The sequence below is a fragment of the Siniperca chuatsi genome, linkage group LG6, assembly GCF_020085105.1.
Source record: "Siniperca chuatsi isolate FFG_IHB_CAS linkage group LG6, ASM2008510v1, whole genome shotgun sequence".
NCBI classification, from domain to species: domain Eukaryota; kingdom Metazoa; phylum Chordata; class Actinopteri; order Centrarchiformes; family Sinipercidae; genus Siniperca; species Siniperca chuatsi.
This window is the reverse complement of record NC_058047.1, coordinates 21,212,925-21,240,809: the sequence shown is the minus strand read 5'-3', so window position 1 is coordinate 21,240,809 and position 27,885 is coordinate 21,212,925. Positions and strand designations below refer to the sequence as shown.

Here is a 27,885-nt window from a genome sequence, read left to right as displayed (position 1 = left end):
AGGCCTTGATTAGGCATTAAGTGATGAAGTCAATGTAATAAGTATTTTAATGGGATCTTATTAAGCAAAAGATTTAACGATCTGCTTAAAAAAAAGGATGTAGAAATTCTCGTTTATGCCTCAACAAAAAAGAAAATGCAGTTATAGTATATTCGATTTCTTCACATTGAGAAAGGAAATCTTTATCACCAATTGAATCACAATCTTAGTAACCACATGACTCATTTGTTCTGTAGTTTCCTGTTCAGTGCAGAGTAAATAACTGTCAACATCAAGATAGCAATAAAGATAGCAGTTTAACGTGGTCTGTGTCACAGCCCTGATGGGATTCTGTGGAAAATTGCACAAGCACAAGTTCATAAATAAATGGTCAAATAGGGTTCAGTTAGGGTGTCAAACCTCAATACTTTTTTAGTGCAGCCTGAAATACATCTGTAGCATCAATTATCGAAAACTATCTAGTAGTTGGCAGATACTTCAGTAGGTGCTGTTTCGATTCTTTGATCTGATATTTCCAGATTTAAGTCACAATAATTCAGTAGAACAATTTAGAAATTCATGTTCATTTAGCAAAGTAAGGTACCAAAACAAAGTATCATTTTGATTTAGTACAGTACAGTATATACAATATTAAAACAACAGAACTAGAAAGCACTCAGAGAACCCATTCCTCTAAATGTGTTATTTTGATAAAAGAAAGTACATTTTTCTTCTGACTCAAAATGCAGACAGGGAAAGAAATGTGGAAATAAAAAAAGATTTTTGAATGCATGTGCAAGATTTCATCTTTCAAGTAAGCGCAGTAGTTCTTTCGAAAACGGTAAAAGTGTTCAAATATGCCCTGTCTTACAACTTGGAGTAGCACCTGGATTCTGTAGCTAAAACTAAACAATGAGTAAATAAAATTTCCCCAAAGGAAACTTAGCTTTGTGATCAACAACTTATGAAAATGATAAAGTACAAGATGAGTAGATGAGGTCATGCATCATCAATGTTCTGCTGGCATCATGTTAAGCAACTGATGAGCAAGTGTCAATAAACAGATGAAATCTGGTTTTGGGGAAGTAGATCATAAAAATCTTATGGGGTCAGAAATACTTGAGCTTTGCTGTCTGATGGGTTTAGCTAAACTAAGTGTGTGTGTGTTGTGTGTTGCGTGTTGTGCGTGTGTGTGCGTGCGCATGTGTGTGTGAGAATGCTGGCTTACTTTTGTCTGGGAACAGTCTTATTTCTCCTGACAGTGGTGACGTCTGCCCATCACAGAGGCTGAGCTACAGTCTTGGAATTCATACTTGTCCTGTCCTTTCTTGTGGACAAGAAGTGCTTCTGTTTGGCAGCATCCACCTCCAGAACGTGGGCCACAACAGACCCAGTAAGCTTTAATCCGGAAGTGAGAAAGAGCATATAAGCAAAGCGTGCTTATTGAATACTCACACGTGTACAGATATGAGACCAATATACGATATGTATATATATATATATATATGTATGAGCACAGACATGAGTCAGCTAATATCAGGGTAATTTTTGAACACAGTCAGTGTCACATCAGCATGGCTCTCGGGCCATAAACCTCTGTTACCATATGTGATTTCATTAAACCCACGGTTTGATCTATCATGACTGTTTTAGGAATGTCTGTTTCTCTGTCTGTTGGCTTTTATTGTTGCCATTTTCCTTTCTTCTTAATAAACATGTAATTTGCACCGTGATTGATGGTTTTTCGTAGCTGTTATTACATTCCCTCTTTCCTTGTTGCTGTGTCCAATGACTAAACCAGCCAGTCCTCTCAGCCCCGTGGTCCCCATAAAAGTGACGGGCTAACCGTAAAGGCCCTGTTCTACCAAGCAAGTTCCTCTCTGCATCTCCTTCTGTAATTCCCATTACTGCCCTGGACTCCAGGAGCTCACATCCCAAAAACCTGTTCACTCTTTTCCTTCTCATCTTCCCCCACCTACTCTTTTTTCCCCCCTTCTTCAACACATGAAACCTCTATTGTGCATGATTCAAAACAATGACAATAAAGTTTGTGACGAAGATATAAAGGGGGCATACTTGAGTCTAGGCTGAGGAAGTGATGCAACAGACATATCTGTACTCTGTGGTCAGTAAGCTGCATACTTTTAGGCTTGACTACACAAGTGAAAAAAGGGGAACAGGTTATAGCCACCACTATTTTCAGTGTTGCAAATCTCTTCATATCTTTTCTGTACAGAGCTTCATTCACGTTTGATCTACAGTCAATGTTCTGAGCTAACATCCAACTTTCCTTTTTATCTCATTGATTTCTAAAATACAGCCATAGCCTGCAATACAGCGGCACCTCACAAGTATTTTCCTTTATTTATGCCAAACTGAAACAAATAAGTCTGCAGAGCCCACAAGCTACAAACAGACATTATAAATTACATTTGGTTTGTGTTACACATAAATTTTTCTAATAAAGAAATTATTATAGTGGCTCGTTGCTTAAAAGAAAAGAAAAGAAAAATATTATTTTATTACATGGCTAGTTTATAAAAATGCAGTCTGCCGACTGATCTCCTTTCCCCTCCAACAGAATCCTAATGACTTCTTCATTCCTCTGGTAGCTCAGGGGTCACATTTCACTTTAAGTTCCACGAACCACACTTTCAAACAAATCCTATTTTTATGCACTGTCTTATGACGTGATAACATCAGAATAATGTTACCTTTGGGGCTGTGTGACAGACATAGAGGCTCCGCTGAGAAAGCCACGGCTTTGAACATGAAATGCCAATAGAGATCTTCGAGGCTGTGAGTGTTACCACAGAGGCATCGGTGGAGAAATTATGACCAATCATATCACACACCACTACAGTGATCTGATTTATGCTCAAGTTTTCAAGTTCAAGTTAACTTGCGGTCACGGACATAATTAAGAGGTGGCATTTCATGAGATGTAAATTTATGGAAATGGGAATCCAGGCCAGATATTTGTGAAAACAAAAAGTATTCAATAAAAAGCATTACTTACCTAGAGACCTCAGTCTTGACTTGAAAAATCAGCAAAATACAGTAACAGTCATACTCAGTGTTTGTGTCATGGCTGCACATTCTTACCGCATTCATATTTCATCCCAGCTCAAATATAATGTTACATTACATATTGTGTATCAAACACACATACACCATATCTACTTAATTACACATTGTCTAAAAACTTTAGACTTGTGCTATGAAAATCTAACCTTTGTCATGCTCTGGAGGTGATAGAGGCGTCCTCCTCATGAATGTGATTCAAAGCCACATCGTTTGCATATGCAAACTACAAACACTCCCTTCTCTCTCTGATACAAGGAAGCATTTAAAGACTGAAGATGTCAGTGATGTGTGCCACTACTTTTCAGTCATTCAGCTGGTGATCTCACCATGTTTATCCACTGTAAACTGGTAATACTCATACTTGTGCTGACTCTTGATGGCCAAGGTAAGTTTAGTAGCATTTTTACGGCTGTATATATACTTTTTCATCTAGGCTTTTATAAAATGTGCTTTAGACTACAGCACATGAGGAACTACTTTGGTCAGTTTAGGCACATCTTTTAAGGACATCAATAAGATCAATGGTCAGTTTAATTTTGTGAGTTATATATATATATATTTATTTTTATTTTTTTTTCAGTTCATACAGGGGAAATCGTTGGTGGTCATGAGGCTGTGCCACATAGCAGGCCATACATGGTGCTTTTGGAGCGGCACATGCAGAATGGTAAAACACAACACTGCTGTGGCTTCCTTCTGAATGAGGATTTTGTGATGACTGCAGCCCACTGCCATGCCAAGTCAGTTTAACACACTTTATGTTAACCTGCTGGGAATTCTGGGGCCCCTGAATTTCTCATCCCAACAACAACTTAGACTCATGCCTTGAGACTTAAATTTAAAATACACCAATAAATGATACCTATTTTATATATACAGTGCTCTCACAGAAAAACTAATCATTTTATTCTTAGATCATTTTTTGTTTGCATTTGTCATTTCAGGTCCCACACAGTCTTACTGGGAGTTCACAATGTCCATAAGAGGGGTGAAATACAGCGTGTAACTGTGGAACAAACATTTCCACGTAAAGACTACAATGAAACTGTTTACAAAAATGACATAATGCTTCTTAAGGTAAAATAAAAATAGAATTGTATTTAAAATCCTTGCAATTAACAGCAGAAATTTGATTAGCCTTTTTTTATTTCCAATTTTTGTTTCTCATGTTATTTGCAAAAGCTTTATTGAATCCATTAATCAAAAGGAGGCCTGAAATACTGTATTCATGCATGTCAATGAACAATAATTAAGCAGGGAATGTGTTAGACAACAGGCATCAATGTACATTGATATTTCAGCTTCATATTTGTATTTTTTTTTCTCTCCTTGTTCCTCAAGTTGAGCTCCAAGGCCAAGTTCAGCGAAAATGTGAAACCCATTCCTCTCGCAGGCCAAGATGATGGCTCTCTGCCAAAATCATGTATACTCTCCGGCTGGGGAACAACAGACAGGGTGGAAAAATATATGTCTCTCGTACTCATGGAAACCAATGTAACACTCATTGACAGTGAGCTGTGTCGTAAGGAAAACTTCTACTGCTCTGAGGGAAAGACTGGACCGGGTGAGGTACGTACATTTTTCTAACATAACATGGACAAACAAACGTTGGCCAACCACAATAATTAATTCACTGTTCACTCACTGCATACTGTGCATGTACTTCCAGGGAGACTCTGGTGGTCCACTGGTCTGCGAAGATGGGAAGGCATATGGGGTGGTGTCCTCCACCTTCAAACCACACTCAGGTGCCCCGTTAATCCATTGTTACGCTAAGATTCCTGACCACAGAAGCTGGATCGATTTGACCATGAAAAATGCATGGAAAAGGTCAAATACATATAAATATTGATTGAGCAAATCCCAACATTTGTTCATTTGTATAACATTGGACAGCTGATAGATGAAATGCTAAAATCAAGACTGATTCCGTAGCAATGCTTAGCTTACTTGCTTTGCACATATTTAATCAAAATATGCTTTACTTTGATGTTACCAAATGATACAAATAAAAATTTAGTTTGGTGCTTTGAGTCAAAAGACAGAAAATATATAAACGTGACTTGGTTCATTTGAGTGACATGTTTTGGCTTTTTAGTTTACAGCTGCTTTTTCTGCTGCAGGAGGCTACAAACATGACTAACTACACATTACACAACTTTACATTATTTTGTTAATAAACTTTAGATTATTCAAAGAAAATTACAAATTTAAAACCAAGCACATGCAGGTTTTTTAAGGCTAGACTTTAACAAGCCAGTCATGGCACACAAATGAAGTATGGCTTAAAATCAGAACTTTAAGTGTAGACTCAGTGCTGTTTAATAGATGTGATATATGTGATATTAGATACAGTATGTCATCCTGCGATGCGCCAATACGACATTATATACATTACTGCTTTGTGCATCTTCTTTTTGACTTGATCATATGAGCACACAGGATCCTCTAAGTTTGTTTTGTACCATTTTTATAAACAATAAACTGTTGCTCTCTCACCATGTTCTCTCAGTACCTCTGTTCACTCTGTTTGATCGCTTATTAACTCAATAAAAGGACAACACTGCCTCCTTGTGAAAAAAGTGTATTGATGCAGCAAGAAGAACTTTTAGAGCTGAAACTCTCATCTAATTTGTAAGCTCTAAACCTAATCAAGTCTCTGCCTGTTGTTTAACAGACCCTGTAATTACATTTATAGTAATACCTGACAGAGAGCTCAATGCTCAGGGTGGACACTAACAGCATCTGCCGTCACTTTCTAATTATACATCATATTTTGTTTCCAATTTTGAGATTGTTTAGTACGGTAGCCAACAAGGGCAAACGCACTGCAACTTAAGAAAACACGTGCAAATAGACAAAACACAAGCAAATTAAGAAAACATCTTCATTTATTTGACAACACATGCGCAGCATTAAGAAAATGCAAATGCAAATGCAAATACAAAAACGTGCTGCAAAGACACACAACACAACCAAATGCATGAACGCGCTGCAAAGACACAACCAAAGCATAAAGCAACTAAAGCATTTAAAACGGAAAATTAAGGTAAATTTGAAGGACTTTGAAAACAATGTTGGAAAACTACTGTTAATCACAATAACCAGGTTCATCAGTGGTGACAGACGGACTGTGCATATTATGAATGTTGGAGCGACCAAGTGCACATAAATAGCGTTTCCTACAGTGTGCAAGGTTTCCTGCAAAAAAAAAGTTTTTAAGTGTGGGAGTTTAGACAATAAAGCTCCTTGATTTGACATGCTCAGGTCGTACAGCAGCATCTTGTGACCTCTGTCGCAAAGCAGCTTCATCAGTGATTTAATAACTGTAAAATAATTACTGCATGAGAGAGTACAGTGACCAACCCTGGATGTCTTTCCAAAACATAGCCTGTCAACTTTTGGTGAATCAGTTCTAAAAAAAAAAAAAAAAAAACATCAAAAACATCTAAAAAAAATCTCAAAACATCAAAGCTGAGGTTATCTCTTTATCATTACAATGCTTGGCCTTCTGTTGCCTATACCTCAGGATATATTTCTGGTCGAATAAGGACAGTAAAGGTTAATATCTGTCATAAACACTAAATCTCTGCACAAATTATTAATATTAATGATAGAATTGCACTTTTTCACTCTGCAAGGTCTTGCGAGTTACATGAAGCGGTCACTTTCAGCACATGCGCAGAGTAGAGCAGTAGAAGTAAGTCAGAAACCTACAACATAAACATGAACGGATGATACACAGACCCGACTTCAATAACTTCATGAGTCACAAACCGTGGCAACAACAAGCCGTGTTCAGCCCTTTTGAGTGTCCTCTGGAAACACTTCTGTTGTTGTGTGTTTTTATAATAATAACAATAAAACTTTATTTATAGAGCACTTATCAAAACAAAGTACAAAGTGCTTCACAAAAAGATTAATAAAATACCACAGTGAATGATAAAAGCTCAGGTAAAATCAGGATATGCTTTCAGATAAAAATGTGTCTTGAGAAGAGATTTAAAAGAAGACACTGACTCAGACAGCCTAATTTCTTCGGGCAAATTGTTCCAGAGCCTCGGGGCCATGATGGCAAAAGCTCTGTCCCCCTTAGTTTTCATTCTGGACTCAGGAACAGACAGGAGACCCCTGTTCATAAGAAGGTTCATAAGAGATTACAAGGTCTAAAATATAATCTGGAGCCAGGCCATGAAGAGCCTTAAAAGTAATCAATAAGATCTTAAAATCAATCCTAAAACCAACAGGGAGCCAGTGTAAAGAGGCTAAAACAGGTGTGATGTCCTAGCATCTTGGTCCTGGTTAACAGCCTAGCAGCTGAGTTCTGTACAGTCTGCAGTCGTGTCAAAGTTTTTTGATCAAGACAAGTGAACAGGCTGTTATAATAATCAAGGTGTGAGGATATAAAAGCATGTACAACATTTTCTGCATCGCTAAGATTTAAAATAGATCGGATTTTTGCAATGTTTCTGAGGTGATTAAAACATGATTGGACAAGCTTAGTGATATGTTTCTCTAATCATAAATTGCTATCAAACACCAAGATTTCTTGCAGCAGGCTTGATATGTTGTGACAGGTTACCAGTGGATGGCAGTATTTGTGTAGTGATGTGATGGGGCCCAATAACAAGGATTTCAGTTTTATTTGAGTTGAGCTGAAGAAAATTTATCGACATCCAATTTTTTATGTCAGACAGGCAGTCCTGAGAGCTCAGCGTACTAAGGTCATGTCTGCGGATGACATTACCCATGGGAAACATGTATAAGGAGAACAGTGTTGGAGCCTGAATTGAACTTTGAGGCACACTTTAATTGATATGGGAGAAGGATGAAGTTATTAATACTGAAACAGAATTTCCTATTGGTCACATATGATTAGAACCAGTCTAGTGCAGTGCCAGATATGCCCACCCAGTGCCTCAGTCTATCTAAAAGAATGCCATGATCAATTGTGTTAAAGGCAGCATTTAAGTCCAGCAGCACAAGAATTGAGCACATGCCTGCATCGGCATTCATAAAAAAGTGATTAGTGACTTTGAGAAGGGCTGTCTCAGTGCTGTGGTGTTGGCGAAAGCCAGATTGGAACTTTTCAAAAGGTATTATTGTTTTCCACAGCAACAAGAAACTGCTTGGATACAAGTTTTTTGAGAATCTTCGAAATAAAAGGCAGTTTGGAGATTGGACGATTGTTGTCCAGGAGGGTGGGATCAATCCAGGTTTTAGGACTGGCTGGACACAAGCAGTTTTAAAGGAATCTGGGACACAGCCAGATGACAGCAAGCTGTTAAAAATAATTAGTAAAAGGGGCACAATACAATCCATAACTTCCAATAAAAACCTAGTTGGGATTTTGTCCAGAGGGCTGGAGGATACTCTCATAAGAGACATGATGTCTGCGAGTTCAGGCAGAGTGCTATTGTATCAATTACTTCCTAAGCTGCTCACACAGACACACAAGGAATTGACAGATAATTTTTTTTTCAACTTACAAGTTTTTGCTGCGCGTTCGTGTATTTGGTTGTGTTGTGTGTCTTTGCAGCGTGTTTTTGTATTTGCAGAGTGTTTTCTAAATGCTGCGCATGTGTTGTAAAAAATTTGATTTGCTTGTGTTTTGTCAATTTGTAGTGGAGTATAGTGGAAACGAAAGGCAGCTCATTTATTCGCGCTGTGATTGGCTGAGAAGGGGAGGCAAGGAGAGCATGATTTACGTCTGCATACAGAATGTCATTCTTCCTGAACCTGCCGTCCCCTCCTCCCCTCTGGCATCACCGCAAACCACGGCAAAGGCTTCCATAAGTTCACCGGGAACTCTCAAACAGCAAGTAAGTCTGTTTCTCTCTGCCGTTGGTTTGTCACATAGAATTGGGCTGGTTAAAGTTCATTTTAACTGATGTAATGCTGGTCTGGCAGAAGCCTGCTGGAACTAGCGCTAGCCATGTGACAGCTAACTAACGCTCTATGTGAACAAACAATGGCAGAGAGAAACAGACTTACTTGCGATTGGGGAGTTCCAGGTGAACTCCTGAAAGCCATTGTTGCAGAAATAAATAATAATTTAATTGAGCTATGGTGATGGTGTCTGTCCATCAGGAAACTCTGTGAATCACCGAGAACTGAGGTAGAGCAGCTGGAGGACATCAGAGGGAAAAACAGAAAATATTTTCCCCATAATATATGATCCAGTTTCACCAAAATCAGTGAATAAAGTTGTTGTGTTTTTGTACAGTAATCAGTGAGGCCCACCTCCCCAGAAACACTCCGGTCCGGCGTCTATCATTTTTCCAACCTAATTCTTGTCTCATTTGCGGTCTGATAAACAGTACATTGCCTGTGCCTCATATCGCTACTTTAACCAAAACCATTGAATAAAGTCATTGAATAAAGTTGTGTTTTACAATAAGGCCTGTAGCCGTGTAGCCACATCCGGCCAGTATAAGGGATCGGTGTCTGATTGGGGATAATGCTTTTACCTTAAGTTTTACGGTAGGTAGCTAATATTCGCTAAATCTCTTTGGGTGAGGACTGAAGAGATTTCTGAAGAGTTTTGGTGCAAAGGCAGATTGCTAACATTAGCTAACTAGCTTTAATAGCATCAGTTACACTTAGCTCACCTTCTTTATGCTTCCTTTCTAAGTGCAGATAAACATTTGACGTGGTCCCAGCTGTCTCAGTAAGCATTGCATTGCAGAATTTACATACTAGGGCAATTCAGTGATATCCCCGCAGTTGTGGCCTTGACCGGCCTTGAAATAAAATCCTGAGTCTTCTTTGTCTGAGACAGAGACAAGACCGAGTAAAGATGCGGTCGATTCTGAGACAAGACTGAGACCTTCAAAAAGTGGGCCGATCTCGAGTACTACAACACTGCCTTTAGCACCACCATCATGTGGTTTCCATTTTTTAACATGACCATATTTGTGACTGCATTATTATATACGCATGCACATTGTTTGAGTATTTTTATGTATTTGCACACATAATTACCCATGCTGATAAAGTGAAATTTTGTGGTAATTGGAAGTTTGTTGGTGTTGCATGTTCCAGACATGTAACAATGCAAACAGTTATCCTGATAAAAAAAGGTTCACAATGTTCAATCAAAGACAGAGTGTGAGAAAGCTCCTAAGAGCAGTGGATCAAAGCGGTGAAGCCAGCATCTAGTGGCCATTATAGGAACCTCAAGCAAAGTGGCTTCAGCATTCGTTCATAGCGGCTGCGTCCTCATCTGGATACTAATATAAAATATAAGTAAAGCCAAAGCCATCTAAATACACTATGAAAAAATTAATATTATTTTTTCCCACATGTGACATCAGATGAAAGGTCACAGTGAATGATTTGTTCAAATGGTCCCATTTGTATTGCATAAAAAGCTGGTGAAACAGTGAGGAGTTGCAGGTTAGCGTTTTACCACACGTCACTGACAAAATGTGGCCAAACTTTAGACACCTCTTTTCTTTCATACAGTATGTTCATACATTTAGCTTCAGACCTGGAAATTATATTAACTCGCACTTGCTGGTCAGGACAGGAGCTACCTGGTTGAAATAAGCTGTGTATTGCCCAGAAAAATCCTCCATGGTGGGTGAGCTAAGAGTGTAAGAGTCACAGAGCTCCACTTAACGAGGTGCTGAGTATCTTTCCAGTTAAAGATCTGGAGGGTGAGTCCAGTGATTGTCCAGCTGATACTCTGCCATCTGTGTATGAATGGGGTGAATGTGATATGTAGTTGAAGTGTTTTGAGTAGTCATAAAGACTAGAAAGGCACTATATAAGTACAGTCCATTTACCATTACTCTTGCCCACCGTCAGCTCCACCCTGCTCCAGAGACTAGATAATAAAAAAAGTTACTTTGCTACTGTCTGTAGAAAGGGGCCTCCTAAGGCCACAGATTACCTGTCATGTGCGCAAGAGCATTTGAGCGACCATTTAGCCCTACTCATCTCTTCATGCTCGATCACATTTCATACCATCCCTTGACTGTCCACTACCCTCTTTTACCACTCCATTCCTCGCCCTAATTCATCCCTGCCGTAAATGCCATTCCAACTAATAAACTAATATTCATACTTGCGTGGTCATGGTAATTTGTTAGTGAAGAAAGTAAAGTGCATGGGATCCATTCTTGCTCTTGAACATATATAACTGAAAATAGACCACAAAGATATACTGCTGTTTCACACCTCAGGCAGAGGAAATGATTCATGATATTAATCTATACTTCCTATTTGTTAGAAACAAGATAAACGATGCAAGAGCATTTCAAACGGATGTTTCCGAGTTACACAAGACACAGAAGAAACTGAAATCAAAAATAAAGATTTTATTTACAATGAATTAAAATGGCTTTCAGGAGCAATACTCAGCATCTAAAGAGTTTGGAGAGCGGTGTCTTTTTTTTATCACCTTTCCAAAACCAAAAACACAATAGCTAAAGTGTAAGTAATAGATCTGCTCTAATGTAAGCTGCAAATGTTAGCATGCTTGGCTAAATAGCTAACTACGTACACTAGTAACCAGGATCATTTCCAAAGGTCAAGGGGCATGTCATTAGCAGGTCATACAGTGAGGTTTTAATGGTCTCTACCACTTGTGAACACCACCTTAATCAGTGGCAACTCACATGGCTTCCTGTTATTTTAGTCAGTTAGTGGAACTCTGCACCACAAAAATGTCATAGCAACTCTTTCTCTTTATGATACTGATACTGCAGAAATGATGATGTCAGCCATACACACCTGCAGCCTACACTTTATCAAGATGCGTATCAGATCTAGAGTCAGTTTGAGTCCTGTTCATAAACAATTATTAAAGAGGTACTGCACACTTAAATGTGTTTTTTTGAGCTGTAAACTAAATTATATGACTGTACTGTGATGAAACACATCAATGTTGGTGTTAATATTGACATTCTTAGCAATTTTATGAAGATCTGCATTTCATGCCATCAATTTTTAAATCACCCTGAACCTTGCAAGGCCAATGCTAGAGTCGACCGTTTGGGACTAATTTACGTCATGACATTTATATAAAAAAACACCCTCTAATCAGATGAGGCCTGAGCACCTCCCCCTGTCCCAGCCCTTGAGTAGGAGTCTGAAAAAGCGCTCATTTTCAAATATATGCAGATCGAAATGCATCATTCACAAGAGTTTATGCTAGTTTTTGCTAACCCTCTACTGTATTTTTCTATTTTGGCGCAGTGATTCGGACTTGTGTGTTTGTCGGCTGTAGAAGCACCGGACTGCATTCTTTCCCTTAATGATGATCCCGTGATAAACAGCAGGCCTACGGCTACGTACTGACACTCCCAGACAGACACACACACTCACCAGAGAGCCTCTCAGTCTCTCAGAGCCGCTAGCGTTAGCTCAGCAACAATACAGGTACCACACAGAAACTTTTACCAAGGGCCATGAATGTGCCTCTGACTGTCATGGTGCAGCATGGACACGGAGAGTCCGACAGCAGCTGCCCATGCTGGTTAGTGATCTCTATCACTCACTCTCGTCGGTGTCTCCTTATCTCCCGCAGCTCACACGAGGCCACGCCCCCTAAAGTGTTTGTCCTGCAGTCCTCTGCTGCATGTTTTAAATATGCTGGGAGGGAGGGAGCTGGCAGAATTTGGAGGTGAAGTTACACTTAAAGAGAACGCCTGCAATCTGTGAGATGAAGCAGCATGATGATGTAAATAATACATTTAATTTTAAACCATTCAGCCTTTCCTTGGCGATATGATAATTATCTTGAAGCTCAAGGTGATTTTGTTGCCAGAGAAGCTCCAAGCTGGTAGCACCTTTCCATGAAGACAGTGGTTTCCTCAAATCGCTGTAGAGCCTCCACTCCCTCCCTACTCCACTCTTCCCCCCCACGTGATGCCTAACGTTTCAAGCTCACAGAAGGCATGGAGCTGCTTATTAATCTGCATGTCCTCTCAACTAGATATGCATACAGGTTGTTTCTGACTTACTGGTTACTGCCACTGGTCCTTGCACTGCCCATCAAAAGATGCTCTCTACTGCAACAAGGCTTTCTATTAGCCTTTCTGTGCATCCTGATACTATCTGTCAATAGAAATTTAGCACTGATAGCTCAGAACCTTTCAATATGTTTGGGTCCCATGCATATAAAACACCTGCCAAGCTTGATCAATTTTTACTTGCATGCATCAACCTTGTGGTCTGGAAATCCCTTAGGTTTGTGTTCAGCACTCTCACAAAATAAGCAGTTTTGTGTCCTCTGGCTAGCTAAGCATAGTGTGGCTGCAGATGCCTAGTTTGGCTTCTTTAATCTGAATTCACTGGTGAAATATGACTTACATGGCTTGTGAAAAGACTGCCTCTCTTTCTGTGTGTGGGACCTTGTCATTGGCAAAGCTCTCTCTTGGCTCTGACCCACCTTCTGTAGGAACTTAAAAATATCAAGCACTTTTCATTCAGTTTCTCCCCTCTGTTGGCTATAGTCAAGAGCCATATCACCTGGAATCATCTGCAGCAGTAGTGGGTTTAGTAGATTTCCATAAGTGTCTGTACTACACCCAGTGACGCCAGGCTTCCGATCTGAATTTCACATTTATCATATAACTGTGTCAGAGCCTTGATATCAGATGATTTTATTACAGGGCTGAGGTTCAGCAGCCTTGACTTATGTACATTTATAATGAGGTCCCTTCTTCTAAATATGTTTGGCAGTAAATCAATTGCAGTATCATAATTGCTGTCTGTTAAAGTGATTGCTGCTTTTCAGATATGTGAATTTCTTTCTGTTGTGAAGAACATCATTAATGTGAATAGAAGTTTTGTACTAGCACCAAAAAGCCTGCCATAAATTCATGTTGCCATTCAACTTCTCAGTTATCAATTTTGGTAAGAGGGGTTATTGTGCTGAGATATATACTGTTACACAGTAGCTATCTAGCTCTATAGAAATTGTACTGACTAACTGCAGCCTGTTGCACAATTCAGGATTAATTTGTTGGAAAGAGAAATTAATTGTATAAGGTTTAGCAGACACAAGGCTGTGTGTGTTACCACAGAGGCATCAATATAATGTATGTAACACACATTAACCACAGCTACTACACATTGTCTAAAAACTTTAGACTTGTGCTATGAAAATCTAACCTTTGTCATGCTCTGGAGGTGATAGAGGTGTCCTCCTCATGAATATAAATATGCAAACTACAAACACTCCCTTCTCTCTCTTATACAAGGAAGCATTTAAAGACTGAAGATGTCAGTGATGTGTGCCACTGCTTTTCAGTCACTCAGCTGGACTGTGATCTCACCATGTTTATCCACTGTAAACTGGTAATACTCATACTTCTGCTGACTCTTGATGGCCAAGGTAAGTTTATTTTTTGTGGCATTATATATTGTATTGTTTCACACAGGGTGTTATAGCATGCAGTTTATACCACAGTACATGACAAACTACATTCCACTCTCCGTACTGGGAGACATACAGTGCGTGAGGATAGTTCAACTTATTTAATCAGCTTCTTTGGTCAATTATATGCATTTTTCCCAGTTCATACAGGGGAAATCGTTGGTGGTCATGAGGCTGTGCCACATAGCAGGCCATACATGGTGCTTTTGGAGCGGCACATGCAGAATGGTAAAACACAACACTGCTGTGGCTTCCTTCTGAATGAGGATTTTGTGATGACTGCAGCCCACTGCCATGCCAAGTCAGTTTAACACACTTTATGTTAACCTGCTGGGAATTCTGGGGCCCCTGAATTTCTCATCCCAACGACAACTTAGACTTATGCCTTGAGACTTCAATTTAAAATGCACCAATAAATGATACCTATTTGCCAAATATGCTTCATGACAGCTTCATGAATTGCGACATAAATTCAAGTCTTTCAATATTTTAATTATGTCATTTCAGGTCCTACGCAGTCTTACTGGGAGTTCACGATGTCCATAACAGTGGTGAAATACAGCGTGTAACTGTGAAACAAACATTTCCACGTAAAGACTACAATGCAACTGATTACAAAAATGACATTATGCTCCTTAAGGTAAAAGAAAAAAAAAAGTATTTGATTTAGCCTTTTTTTCATCATTTTATTATTTGCAATTGTCATCATGTTATTTGCAAATGCTCTATTGAATGCATTAATCAAGAGAAGCACTAAAATACTGTACAGATTGATGTTTATATCTTTAAAATATATTTCTATCTCTCCTTGTTCCTCAAGTTGAGCTCCAAGGCCAAGTTCAGCGAAAATGTGAAACCCATTCCTCTCGCAGGCCAAGATGATGGCTCTCTGCCAAAATCATGTATACTCTCCGGCTGGGGAACAACAGACAGGGTGGAAAAATATATGTCTCTCGTACTCATGGAAACCAATGTAACACTCATTGACAGTGAGCTGTGTCGTAAGGAAAACTCATACTGCTCTGAGGGAAAGACTGGACCGGGTGAGGTACGTACATTTTTCTAACATAACATGGACAAACAAACGTTGGCCAACCACAATAATTAATTCACTGTTCACTCACTGCATACTGTGCATGTACTTCCAGGGAGACTCTGGTGGTCCACTGGTCTGCGAAGATGGGAAGGTATACGGAGTGGTGTCCTCCTCCTCCACACCAAACGCAAGTGGCTGGTCAATCTATAGTTACGCTAAGATTCCTGACTACAGAAGCTGGATCATTTCGATTATGGAGCATAATGGAAAGCTCTAATAGATCGAACACTTGATATTTGAATTTACTGTTTGTATAACATTGGAGAGCTAAGAATTGAGACTGATTCCATAGCAATAAGACTGTCAGACCCAAGTCTGGCTTGCTTGCTTTGCAAAGATTGAATCAAAATATGCTTTACTTTGATGTTACCAAATGATACAAATAAAAATTTTGTTTGGTGGTACCATTTTTATAAACAATAAACTGTTGCTCTCTCACCATGTTCTCTCAGTACCTCCGTTCACTCTGTTTGATCGCTTATTAACTCAATAAAAGGACAACACTGCCTCCTTGTGAAAAAAGTGTATTGATGCAGCAAGAAGAGGTTAACTATTAACAAAGTCAGAGCTGAAACTCTCTTATTTGTAAGCTCTAAATGTCCTAGATTTACTGTGTCTGTTGGTTTGTGGTAATTGGAAGTTTGCTGGTGTTGCAGGTCCTATACATGTAACCATGCAAACAGTTATCCTATTAAAAAAAGGTTCACAATGTTCAATCAAAGACAGAGTGTGAGAAAGCTCCCAAGAGCAGTGGATCAAAGCGGTGAAGCCAGCATCTAGTGGCCATTATAGGAACCTCAAGCAAAGTGGCTTCAGCATTCGTTCATAGCGGCTGCATCCTCATCTGGATACTAATATAAAATATAACTAAAGCCAAATGCACCACCATCTAAATACACTATGAAAATATCATTATTTTTGATAGTCTGCTGCTTCAAAACTCAGGCAGAGGATGTGGTTAATGATATTAATCTATACTTCTCTTAAATTAGAAATAAGATGAACCGTGTGTGAGCCAAGCTGGATGTAGACAGTTTAGACGGAAGAAGGCCCTTAACTTCTGCCCACCGTCAGCCCCACCCTGCTCCAGAGACTAAATGATAAAAAAAGGTTAAAAGGGAAGTGTGATTGTCTTTAAAACACAACATTTAAACAGGAAATAAAATGACACCAATAAAAGTATAAAAAAAATGTAAAAAAGGGGGCAAAACGGCAGCAGGTATGCTGAGAATTTTATCATCCCCAGAGGACCACAAGACCCCGTGACACAACTGCTCGTCACAAAGTATAGCTTGCACTATCTTCAAGTGGACTTTGCCTGTTTATGGCGTAAGCCTCATAAAGGAAGAGGAAAAACCATCTAAAGTCAGCCAGGCAGCATTGAGTGTGTCAGAACAGTTATGCAACACTGTTGGTCATTGGGTGGTGGCCGACTGTCTGTATATGTATATATGTGGCCTCCTAAGGCCACAGATTACCTGTCACATGTGCAAAAGCATTTCAAGCAGACATGACCAAGCAATACCCAGTTATGTCTCCCTCTGATGGCCCTCCAGCCTCTCCCACTGCAAACCCTGTGCAGCTCTTTCACTCTAGCCCCTCTTTAAACTCCTTCATCTGTAACACAATAAGTTCCGGAAAGCTCTTATCCCCCCAAAGTCCAGCCCAACTCAGGCACCTCTCACATGCACGTTTCAGGGAACTCACACCAGTACAATTTGCTTGACTTGTTTGACTAGTATATTACTGAACCTGCCTGACAAACGCAACGCCAACCACCACCACAAGTAAAATCTCAACCTGTGGGAAACACCGCTCGCTATCATCACCACTATTCCCACTCCTGATTCCTTCAAATTCAATCTCAAGCAAAGTATCACAGGCAGCCTCACATCTCTAAGACCATATTTCTCTTTCGCCCAAATTTGTACCTGAGTCCTTTCGAACCCATGAGAAATTATATAAACTCCAGACTAGCCATGAGTCTCCCCAGGATGATCTTTTTGTCACAGAGTTAGGAAAAGTCATGGCACGCTTTTAATTTGTTTCATCAATGTTTTCATCAGGTTCTCTCAATGTCAGGAATATCCCCAAAACCACGCTGTGGTCAGTATTTAAATATCCACTTGGCCACTTCCACTGCTCAGGCAAAAAAAAACCTCTAACCATACTGTACCATCATTAACCACAGCCGCTCGTCATCACAAGTCTATCACATCTACATCTACAGTCATCTTGAGGCCACAGAAGAGGTCATTCTCACCTCAGCGAATGAAGCACTTTCAGTGAACAATGAAACCATGAAGCCTCATCCAGACGTGCCCCCACACTGAGTCTTACGCCCTGGGTTCCTCGCCACCACACCTCCTGACATATTTGATCCCCATTCACCCCTACTCATCTCTTTGTGCTAGGTCACATTTCATCCCAACCCATTGACTGCCCACAACCCTCTTTTACCCCTCCATTTCCAGCCATAATTAATCCCTGCCTTAAATGCCATTCCAGTAAAATTTTCATACTTGATGTTGTGGTATGCAATTCTAATCCAATACACATCTTTTTGTCAAATTCAGCGAATATCTCCTCACGGTCTACATGTTTGTTCACAGCTCTGGCTCTGTAAATGGGAAACAAATAAAGTGGCTCGGACTGGGCCACACAACACTATTCCAGCCATTTAGCCATGACTTGTGTGTCAGGTAATGTTAAATGACTTGCCCACTGACATTCAGCTTACTTTCTAGTTTGCCAGGCTATGCTGATGTTGTGATGTTAGTTATAGTAGCAGGAGAGTTGTGAGTATTGCTGTCTGGAGCTGGTGTGCTGGCTCTGGGAAACCGTCTCGTCCTCTCTGCATGTTAGCTTTGCTGCAGCAACTGTAGGGACAGTGTGCTAACCCACAACCTAGCTAACATTAGTTATATAACTTGCTGTGTCGTTGTTTGCTCTATATCATGGTATTTGTCATGGTATTGGATTTCTCCAGAATCGCATACCCCACCTTAAAATAACGTGGTCGCTGATAGTGAAGAAAGTGAAGTGAATGGAATCCATTCTGGCTCCTGAACATTTATAATTGAAAATAAGACCTCAAAGAATAAGAGATAACCTAGAGGTGATATACTGCTGTTTCACACCTCAGGCAGAGGAAATGGTTCATGATATTAATCTATACATCCTGTTTGTTAGAAACAAGATAAACAATGCAAGAGCATTTCAAACGGATGTGGCCCAGATACACAAGACACAGAGTAAATTGAAATCAGAGACTGCTGTATCAAAATAGATTTAATTTACAATGAATTAAAATGGAAGATAAGTTTGATTAAATAGTACCAAGAGTGGAAGACTTACAGCTAATGCAGGCCAAATAAAGGGGATGCATTAAATAATTACAATAAATAAATAGATGCATCAATAGCAAAACAAACAACACTGTGGAGCTAGACTGGACCCTCAGGGTAGTTGGTGTAGATTTATGAATACACTGTCACAACACACCATCCAATAGACCATTCGCTAAACCCCTCCCTCTAACAGTGATTTTCCAACCATAGCTTAGCAAACATGATTATAGCAGCCCTATCAAGCTGGATTTCTCTACACGGTGAAACAATGTGCATGGGGCTCTTAGAGCAATACTCAGTATCTGAAGAGTATGGAGAGCGGTGTCTTTTTAAAAAAATAAATAAATAAAAATCACCTTTCCAAAACCAAAAACACAATAGCAAAAGTCTAAGGAATAGCTTAAACTGTTGGTTTATCTGCTCTAATGTATGATGATAGCATGACTGGCTAACTAGTTAACAGTAACCAGCATAGCTTCTAAAGGCAAGGGGCATGTCATTAGTTATGTAATATAGTGTATTACAGGCTTACAGATAACATTGGAAAATGCTCTTTGGAAATACAAATATTACGGCATAAATCTAACCACTGTGTTGGTGGTCCAACTATGTCTCTCTATATTAAGCATCCAAACCATCCAATAAATGGTTTGGAACCTCTCACAACTAGGAACATGATGCCTGTCTCAAGTTGCACATGACAGAGTATTTGCCTTCAAGGCTGTGTGTGTGTTACCACAGAGGCATCAATATAATGCATATAACACATGTACACCACAGCTACTTAATTACACATTGTCTAAAAACTTTACATTTGTAAAAAGAAATCTAACCTTTGTCATGCTCTGGAGGTGATAGAGGTGTCCTCCTCATGAATATAAATATGCAAACTACAAACACTCCCTTCTCTCTCTTATACAAGGAAGCATTTAAAGACTGAAGATGTCAGTGATGTGTGCCACTGCTTTTCAGTCACTCAGCTGGACTGTGATCTCACCATGTTTATCCACTGTAAACTGGTAATACTCATACTTCTGCTGACTCTTGATGGCCAAGGTAAGTTTATTTTTTGTGGCATTATATATTGTATTGTTTCACACAGGGTGTTATAGCATGCAGTTTATACCACAGTACATGACAAACTACATTCCACTCTCCGTACTGGGAGACATACAGTGCGTGAGGATAGTTCAACTTATTTAATCAGCTTCTTTGGTCAATTATATGCATTTTTCCCAGTTCATACAGGGGAAATCGTTGGTGGTCATGAGGCTGTGCCACATAGCAGGCCATACATGGTGCTTTTGGAGCGGCACATGCAGAATGGTAAAACACAACACTGCTGTGGCTTCCTTCTGAATGAGGATTTTGTGATGACTGCAGCCCACTGCCATGCCAAGTCAGTTTAACACACTTTATGTTAACCTGCTGGGAATTCTGGGGCCCCTGAATTTCTCATCCCAACGACAACTTAGACTTATGCCTTGAGACTTCAATTTAAAATGCACCAATAAATGATACCTATTTGCCAAATATGCTTCATGACAGCTTCATGAATTGCGACATAAATTCAAGTCTTTCAATATTTTAATTATGTCATTTCAGGTCCTACGCAGTCTTACTGGGAGTTCACGATGTCCATAACAGTGGTGAAATACAGCGTGTAACTGTGAAACAAACATTTCCACGTAAAGACTACAATGCAACTGATTACAAAAATGACATTATGCTCCTTAAGGTAAAAGAAAAAAAAAAGTATTTGATTTAGCCTTTTTTCATCATTTTATTATTTGCAATTGTCATCATGTTATTTGCAAATGCTCTATTGAATGCATTAATCAAGAGAAGCACTAAAATACTGTACAGATTGATGTTTATATCTTTAAAATATATTTCTATCTCTCCTTGTTCCTCAAGTTGAGCTCCAAGGCCAAGTTCAGCGAAAATGTGAAACCCATTCCTCTCGCAGGCCAAGATGATGGCTCTCTGCCAAAATCATGTATACTCTCCGGCTGGGGAACAACAGACAGGGTGGAAAAATATATGTCTCTCGTACTCATGGAAACCAATGTAACACTCATTGACAGTGAGCTGTGTCGTAAGGAAAACTCATACTGCTCTGAGGGAAAGACTGGACCGGGTGAGGTACGTACATTTTTCTAACATAACATGGACAAACAAACGTTGGCCAACCACAATAATTAATTCACTGTTCACTCACTGCATACTGTGCATGTACTTCCAGGGAGACTCTGGTGGTCCACTGGTCTGCGAAGATGGGAAGGTATACGGAGTGGTGTCCTCCTCCTCCACACCAAACGCAAGTGGCTGGTCAATCTATAGTTACGCTAAGATTCCTGACTACAGAAGCTGGATCATTTCGATTATGGAGCATAATGGAAAGCTCTAATAGATCGAACACTTGATATTTGAATTTACTGTTTGTATAACATTGGAGAGCTAAGAATTGAGACTGATTCCATAGCAATAAGACTGTTAGACCCAAGTCTGGCTTGCTTGCTTTGCAAAGCTTGAATCAAAATATGCTTTACTTTGATGTTACCAAATGATACAAATAAAAATTTTGTTTGGTGCTTTGAGTCAAAAGATTGAAAATATATAAACGTGACTTGGTTCATTTGAGTGACATGTTTTGGCTTTTCCTGCTGCTTTTTCTGCTGCAGGAGGCTACAAACATGACTAACTACACTTTTTGTTAATAAACTTTAGATTATTCAAAGAAAATTACAAATTTATAACCAAGCACATGCAGGTTTTTTTAAGGCTAGACTTTAACAAGCCAGTCATGGCACACAAATGAAGTATAGCTTAAAATCAGAACTTTAAGTGTAGACTCAGTGCTGTTTAATAGATGTGATATATGTGATATTAGATACAGTATGTCATCCTGCGATGCGCCAATACGACATTATATACATTACTGCTTTGTGCATTTTCTTTTTGACTATCATATAAGCACAAAGGATCCTCTAAGTTTGTTTTGTATCATCTTTATAAACAATAAACTGTTGCTCTCTCAGTCCCACTAGATGCTGGCTCCATTGTTTTCTTCCCTGAATAATTCAGAGGCCCAGGGCTGGAAAGGGGCCAGGGATGATATATATTTATTACAGAACTGTTGTTAAGCTGTTGTCAGGGCTCCTAAAATTTCTAGCAGTGTTGCATCCCCATAGAATAGTTGTTTGTCAATCACCAAGTGGTCTGTGTCATGCATTTTACTCAGGAGTGCCTTCTGTGTAGCTACTCTAGTATAATGACCTGAATCATAGAGTGCAGATTGTCCTAACCTATTGCTGGATGTACTGTCAATGTATCAGTGGCTTTGACGAATCCTTGCGGTCTTAAGGGAGAGTCATCTTCATCCAAGCCTTGGTTTTGACACCAGAGCAGAACAATTGTATCTAAATGTTTGATACGCCTTATTGAATTACCAGAAATAACGTATTGGTTGCAAAAAAGAGGATATTGCTTCAAGTTGCAATATGTGGTGGTCCATGTTTACAATATACTTAGATATCGGTACAGATACTTAAGTATAAAAAGACACTTATTCTTAAAGCAAAATGTTTCATAATGCAAGTGTATCAAATCTTTCTCCACATTTGAATAATAGAGTGTTATGTTGAAGGACAATATCAGCATGCTTCTGACTCTGTTAAGGGTAATTTTAGATCTTGAACCACTAAATTAAAATGAACACTGCAAAATCCTAAACCTACCTTATTTTGTAATGGGTAGATTTGTCATACTAATAAATGAGGGTAAGTGCTTTAGGAGTTTTCAGAAAGTCGTAACAAGGCATGATGAGGACTTTTCATACCCAAACCCTAACCCACATTAACAGTGGAAACACTACATAACAACCTACTTAAGTTACATCACTGTGATACTCACCATAGCTGTTATACAGTAGCTAGTTGGCTCTGCAGTGGATCCCCATATCATCTCTGACTCCTGAAATGTAGGAGAAACAAGGAACAATAGCCAGTAAAACCAAACGCGTTTTATTGAAAATGTTACTTACAGTAGGATTGCTTCGCAAAACATTATGTTGTCATCAAAAGCACATGTACAATCAGATGAATGTCTGCTGATATTGTTCTCACCTGCTATCCCTGTATTGATCTCCTTGAGAGTATCCACCAGCACTCTTGTATCACTCTCTTGAAGCTGCTTTATTCTCTGGCTACATATTCTTGCCCTGTTTCTATCCCCACTGAAGTCTCATTTCACCACGCCTTCTGCACCTATGAAGGAAGGGAGGCAAAGAAAGGTGAAAACCTCTGCAAGGTTTTCTGAATATTTTCTATTTATGCTTAGTGTAAAGCACAGAATACCAGCTTTTTTAAATAAGTAATATTAGAGAAATATAAGCATCTTAAGCTGTTGCATACTGTGTATGCACTTATAAACATGTGAAATTAACCCTTTTAAACCTAGCATCGATGCTAGACATGTTCTACAAAACATTAAATAACTTTGGAACCGTTTATGATAGAGACAAGCCAAATTGTGTCTGAATTGTGAGATTCTCAGCTTTCCAGCACAATTTGAATGGTGCCTTTACAACAATCAGGTCAATCAGTTTGGAGTGTGTGTGTGTGTTGTGTGTGTTGGAGGGGGGATTTGTGTTTAGTGTTTGAAGTGAGGAATAAAAAAGTAAACGACTGCAGTCTTCCATATATCGACAGATTAGGTTGTCTATTTTCCAATAATACATAACACTCAGAGGTTATATTGAGCAAAATATAATAACAGCACCAAAATGTATATATTGTCACAGTGTCTACTAAGAAAATGTCCAGGATGATATCCAAGAAAAGGCTGTAACTGAGGAAAGTGTGTATTTGCACCAAATGTCACATGGAGCTCCAAAACACACAAATACAACTTTTCACATTGAAAAGACTAAAATTCCCTGGTTGACTATGGAGTTATTCAACAAACATAGGCAAAAATATAAAACTATGTCCAGGCGTTTCTTTGTCTATGTAGGTTTAAGAGGGTTAACTGTGCTGGAAGACCAGCTCCCATTTAAATAACCTCCACAACTTCTTTTTCAAAAAAGCAGTATTTTTATATGGTTGTGGTTAATTTCATTTTTCACTGAATTGTATTGCATTACAAAACATAAAAAACTGTTTCTAATATTTGACTGCACCATTTACATCTTTGTCACTGTCAATAAAAACCTAATGTCATAAGATTTACAAATTAGGATTACACCTATACTAATATTCCTCCGTCACTATAACGATGATGTTGGCTGACGATAAATGAGGCAGTGGGAGTTAGGTTAAGATAACTTTTTGGCCCTACATTATGCTAATCGAGTCAAGTGTTGTTAGCAACTAACTGGTTAGCCCTCTTTTCACCTAACACACTAATTTTAATGTTCTAACGTTAGTCCTGACACAGGGACGATATATTGACTATTTAGCTGATAAAGGAAACTTAGCCTTGATGATGCCATGTTGTAATTTAGCTAGCCAAACAGAGTTCAAAAAATTTCAAGTAAATTAGTTGTTAACAGCTTGAAATATATTCCTATCTGGCTAGTTGAGCACATATATGGAAAGCTAATAAGCGAGAGTAGCATTACAGCAATACCTATACAAGCTAATGCTGCGTGGAGACAGATGGGAACAAACGCTAGTTAAAGATTAGTGAACAGTAGTTACTCATGCAAACACAATTAACTAAATTGAGCACGAGTGGTATAATAGCACTGAAAACAACAGAAAACAAGGCTTCCATTGTAGTTTAGCTTAATTTATAATGTAGGAATTAAATTAGAAATTGTATAACGAAGAGTTGAATAACTGTTTACTTTTTAAGATGTGTACCTGGTAGAACTGCATATGCAGTTTTGTCTTTGTACTATTTTAAGCTACATTTCTCAGTAACATGGTGGTAGCGTCGCTGTTTTGTGAATCAATTAGCTTTTCAGCAGCTTAGCTCTTTTATTGATCAAGTAGCGTCCACACAAGATAACGTTACATCTCACCAAGCATTTCGAGCAAACCTGAGCATTTCTGAAGCTCAAGCGCAGCGGCGCTTTCTGCTGCGGTCTGAACTAAAACTAAGGAACAGTAAGTGACGCCACCGTTAAACACGGACGTGTATGTGTAGCCGACAGACGCACTTCCGTATGACGGTGACATTACGTACCAATCCTTGAGCTGATGCCTACGACATCTCTGCTGCAGTGGAATACCGACACGCGAGCTTGAGTTTACACATTCAGGTGATTTCCGAATAAGCTAACCATCATAATTCAGATAAACAGTCTGCAACTTGTCAACAACTAACCACAATATTGTTCACTTTATGTTGGTATAAAGTGAATAAAATTAAGCGTGGTTGGTTTTGGAGCAGTGAGAGCAGAGAGCACAGTTTATTGACAGTTTTATTGATCACTGAGCTCGCATTGACTTGGAATGAAGTTGGTTCAGTGTAAAAAAAAAAATTGCTTCTATGTAGTAAACTACTTTTGCTATGTTGCTGTAGCTTACGTTGCTAAAGATGGCTCACCTAAAATGGAATACAGCCATCATTAATGTTGTTTGTTACACCTGTGCTTATCTTGCTATGAAATTTCAAAGTATCAGGTGATTGGAAAAAGGCCTAGAGACATAATCAGGGTAACAAAGTACATTACTCAAGTACTGCACTTCAGTACAATTTGGAAGTACTTTATTGTCATTTTATGATACTTTGCACTTTTACTTTTAGACATACATTTTATTCCACTACATTTATTCCACAGCTATAGTTATATACTTGTTTTTCAGATTAAGAGTTTACATTTAGAACATTATCGTTTTATAAAATAAGATGCATTGTAGATTAAACTACCCAACATAATGTAGAGTTGTTGAAATAAGCTCATATATATATATATATATATATATATATATATATATATATATATATATATATATATATATATATAACACTGAAAGGGGCCATTTTGCATACTCAGTGTGCAAAATGGCCCCTTTCAGTGAGTACTTTTATTTTTGATACTATATATTTTTCTGTTGATTCTTATGTATGTTTACTTAAGTAATATTTAATAATATATGCAGGGCTTTTAATGGAGTACTATTTTATACAGAGGTTTTGCTACTTTTACTAATTAAAAGGTCTTAATACTTCTTCCACCACTGGGCATAACATATTTAAGTAACATATTCATGTAATTGATCTGTTCCTTAAATGTCTGCAAGAAGCATCTATGTCCACTATACTTTAGTGTTCCCAAATAGAGAGTTATTTCTTTCTAGTTGTCTTAAATGATAGTAGATACATATACTTAAAGTTTGGTGTGAGCATGAGAATTCTGCTAAAATGGCATCTGCAAAGATCTGTATCTTCAAGGCCATGGAATAAAGGGTGACTGCACTGTATATTGAGAGGCTTGAACAAACTGATGCTATTCTACCTTAGTCCACTAGGTGGCAGCACTGAATGTTGACAAAATCCCTCACAGGGCCCTTTGCTATTGCTTGCAATTTGCTGCACAGTTTTGTTAAGTTTAGGGTTGATGGACACCTGACACATCACCTATTTAGTGGTGCAGCAAACATTATCATATCAATGACATTCAGTATGGAATATGGCAGGGCATGCAAATGTGTAAATAAAGAGGATGAGTTAGAATGACAAACAAGTTATAATCATTAGCCAAGACTGAAAGGCAGACTGTCAAGAGGTTAAAGCTACTAAAAAGAAAAAGCCGAAGTAGGGAGATGATGAATATTTATTGTTAACTGCTATTACAACTGCAGGCTACTGAGCAGAAATACAATCAGATATACTTGCAATAAGCTGTTTTGAAACTGTGATCCTGGACGGTCTCTAAACTAAATGTGCTTGGTGTAGGCAATTGAGATTAGAAAGTTAAGACCACAGTCAGGTTAAAAATAGAAATATATACTGCTGCAGTAAGCACTCTAACTTCTGAACTACCCTTTTTCTACCTCAGCACCTCCTACACACAAGTGCACCTCATGGCTTCCTGTGCAACACCACAGTTTTCCATTGTGGTAGACTTAGGCCTGTCAAGCTTCACTGACAACTTTAGTCAGGTGAGAACCTGAAAAATAGGCCTGCTGAGATATTTGAAGAGTATATATATATATAGAAGAACTGTGTTTATGCGAAGTGCAAAACAATAGTGCCTCAATTGCTATTCTGGTGCACACCTGTTTATTTTATGTGTTTTTATGTGATTTTTTTCCCATCGAGCAATCTACCAAACAAGCAGAAAACAATCAAGTCAGTCAATGAAGCAATAAGACAGTTAGTTACAGAATATGAATGTTGTGTGAAGCACTGTTTCTTCTTTAAGTGTCTCAAACTATGAACATTTTGTTTTTTCTTTTCTATTTTTGCCATGTCATTTATGTAATTTTAATTGATATGACAGAAGGGGGCACTCTAAGCAAACCTATTGCAGGCTTCCTCTTGCAAGCTGGACGAGTACCTCCTCTGAGATGTTCATTGACTGCAGCCTACAAGTGATGTGTCCTGCACTTGACTCTGTTTGATGTTGATTGCTATTCTGGAGCTGCAGCTTTGCAGGGGCTTGGATCTGATGCTTCAGTGGTCGAATGCGACTGTGATGCCTGCTTTCTTTATTTCAGATGATTATTTAGTTATGATTATTTATTTTACTTATTTGAATACCACCCAAAATATTTCAGCCATAACAATTATATCCATATGAGATTAATGTGTGAGTGGTGGGTTTTTATTCAGTCTACCCAACATCAGTATTATCAGGATCCCATAAATGTAGTAACACAGTCCAGAACAGAAAGATAATGATGCGAAAAGCTGCCTGTGTGCCTTTAAGAGGCAAGATCACATTGTTATTCTGGGTTTGTCCACAGGCCGACTGTGGAGGTGGACAGATAGTGGTTCTGAGGGTGGTGTGTGGGGGAGAGAGGAGGTGT

General features: G+C 38.8%; 3 protein-coding genes and 1 long non-coding RNA gene across 4 annotated transcripts; 3 read left to right on the top strand and 1 right to left on the bottom strand.

Annotated features, from left to right (window-relative positions):
- Positions 1 to 1,213: 1,213 nt before the first annotated feature.
- Positions 1,214 to 25,058, bottom strand: LOC122877961. The gene is made up of 4 exons (XR_006378378.1): positions 24,930 to 25,058; positions 23,029 to 23,169; positions 22,817 to 22,876; positions 1,214 to 1,377 (listed from the first exon to the last, which is right to left on the bottom strand). It is a non-coding gene; the product is annotated as an uncharacterized LOC122877961 (long non-coding RNA).
- On the top strand, positions 3,310 to 5,564 carry LOC122877958 (granzyme B(G,H)-like). Its single transcript, XM_044200191.1, has 5 exons — positions 3,310 to 3,451; positions 3,647 to 3,806; positions 4,011 to 4,143; positions 4,408 to 4,635; positions 4,736 to 5,564. Exons 1-5 carry the CDS (start codon positions 3,394 to 3,396, stop codon positions 4,916 to 4,918), a joined length of 762 nt encoding a protein of 253 aa, XP_044056126.1. The 5' UTR covers positions 3,310 to 3,393; the 3' UTR covers positions 4,919 to 5,564.
- On the top strand, positions 14,255 to 16,057 carry LOC122877959 (granzyme B-like). The gene is made up of 5 exons (XM_044200192.1): positions 14,255 to 14,413; positions 14,597 to 14,756; positions 14,963 to 15,095; positions 15,276 to 15,503; positions 15,604 to 16,057. Exons 1-5 carry the CDS (start codon positions 14,356 to 14,358, stop codon positions 15,766 to 15,768), a joined length of 744 nt encoding a protein of 247 aa, XP_044056127.1. The 5' UTR covers positions 14,255 to 14,355; the 3' UTR covers positions 15,769 to 16,057.
- Positions 19,799 to 21,950, top strand: LOC122877960 (granzyme B-like). The gene is made up of 5 exons (XM_044200193.1): positions 19,799 to 19,957; positions 20,141 to 20,300; positions 20,507 to 20,639; positions 20,819 to 21,046; positions 21,147 to 21,950. The coding sequence occupies exons 1-5, from the start codon at positions 19,900 to 19,902 to the stop codon at positions 21,309 to 21,311; spliced, it is 744 nt and encodes a 247-aa protein (XP_044056128.1). The 5' UTR covers positions 19,799 to 19,899; the 3' UTR covers positions 21,312 to 21,950.
- Positions 25,059 to 27,885: the final 2,827 nt, after the last annotated feature.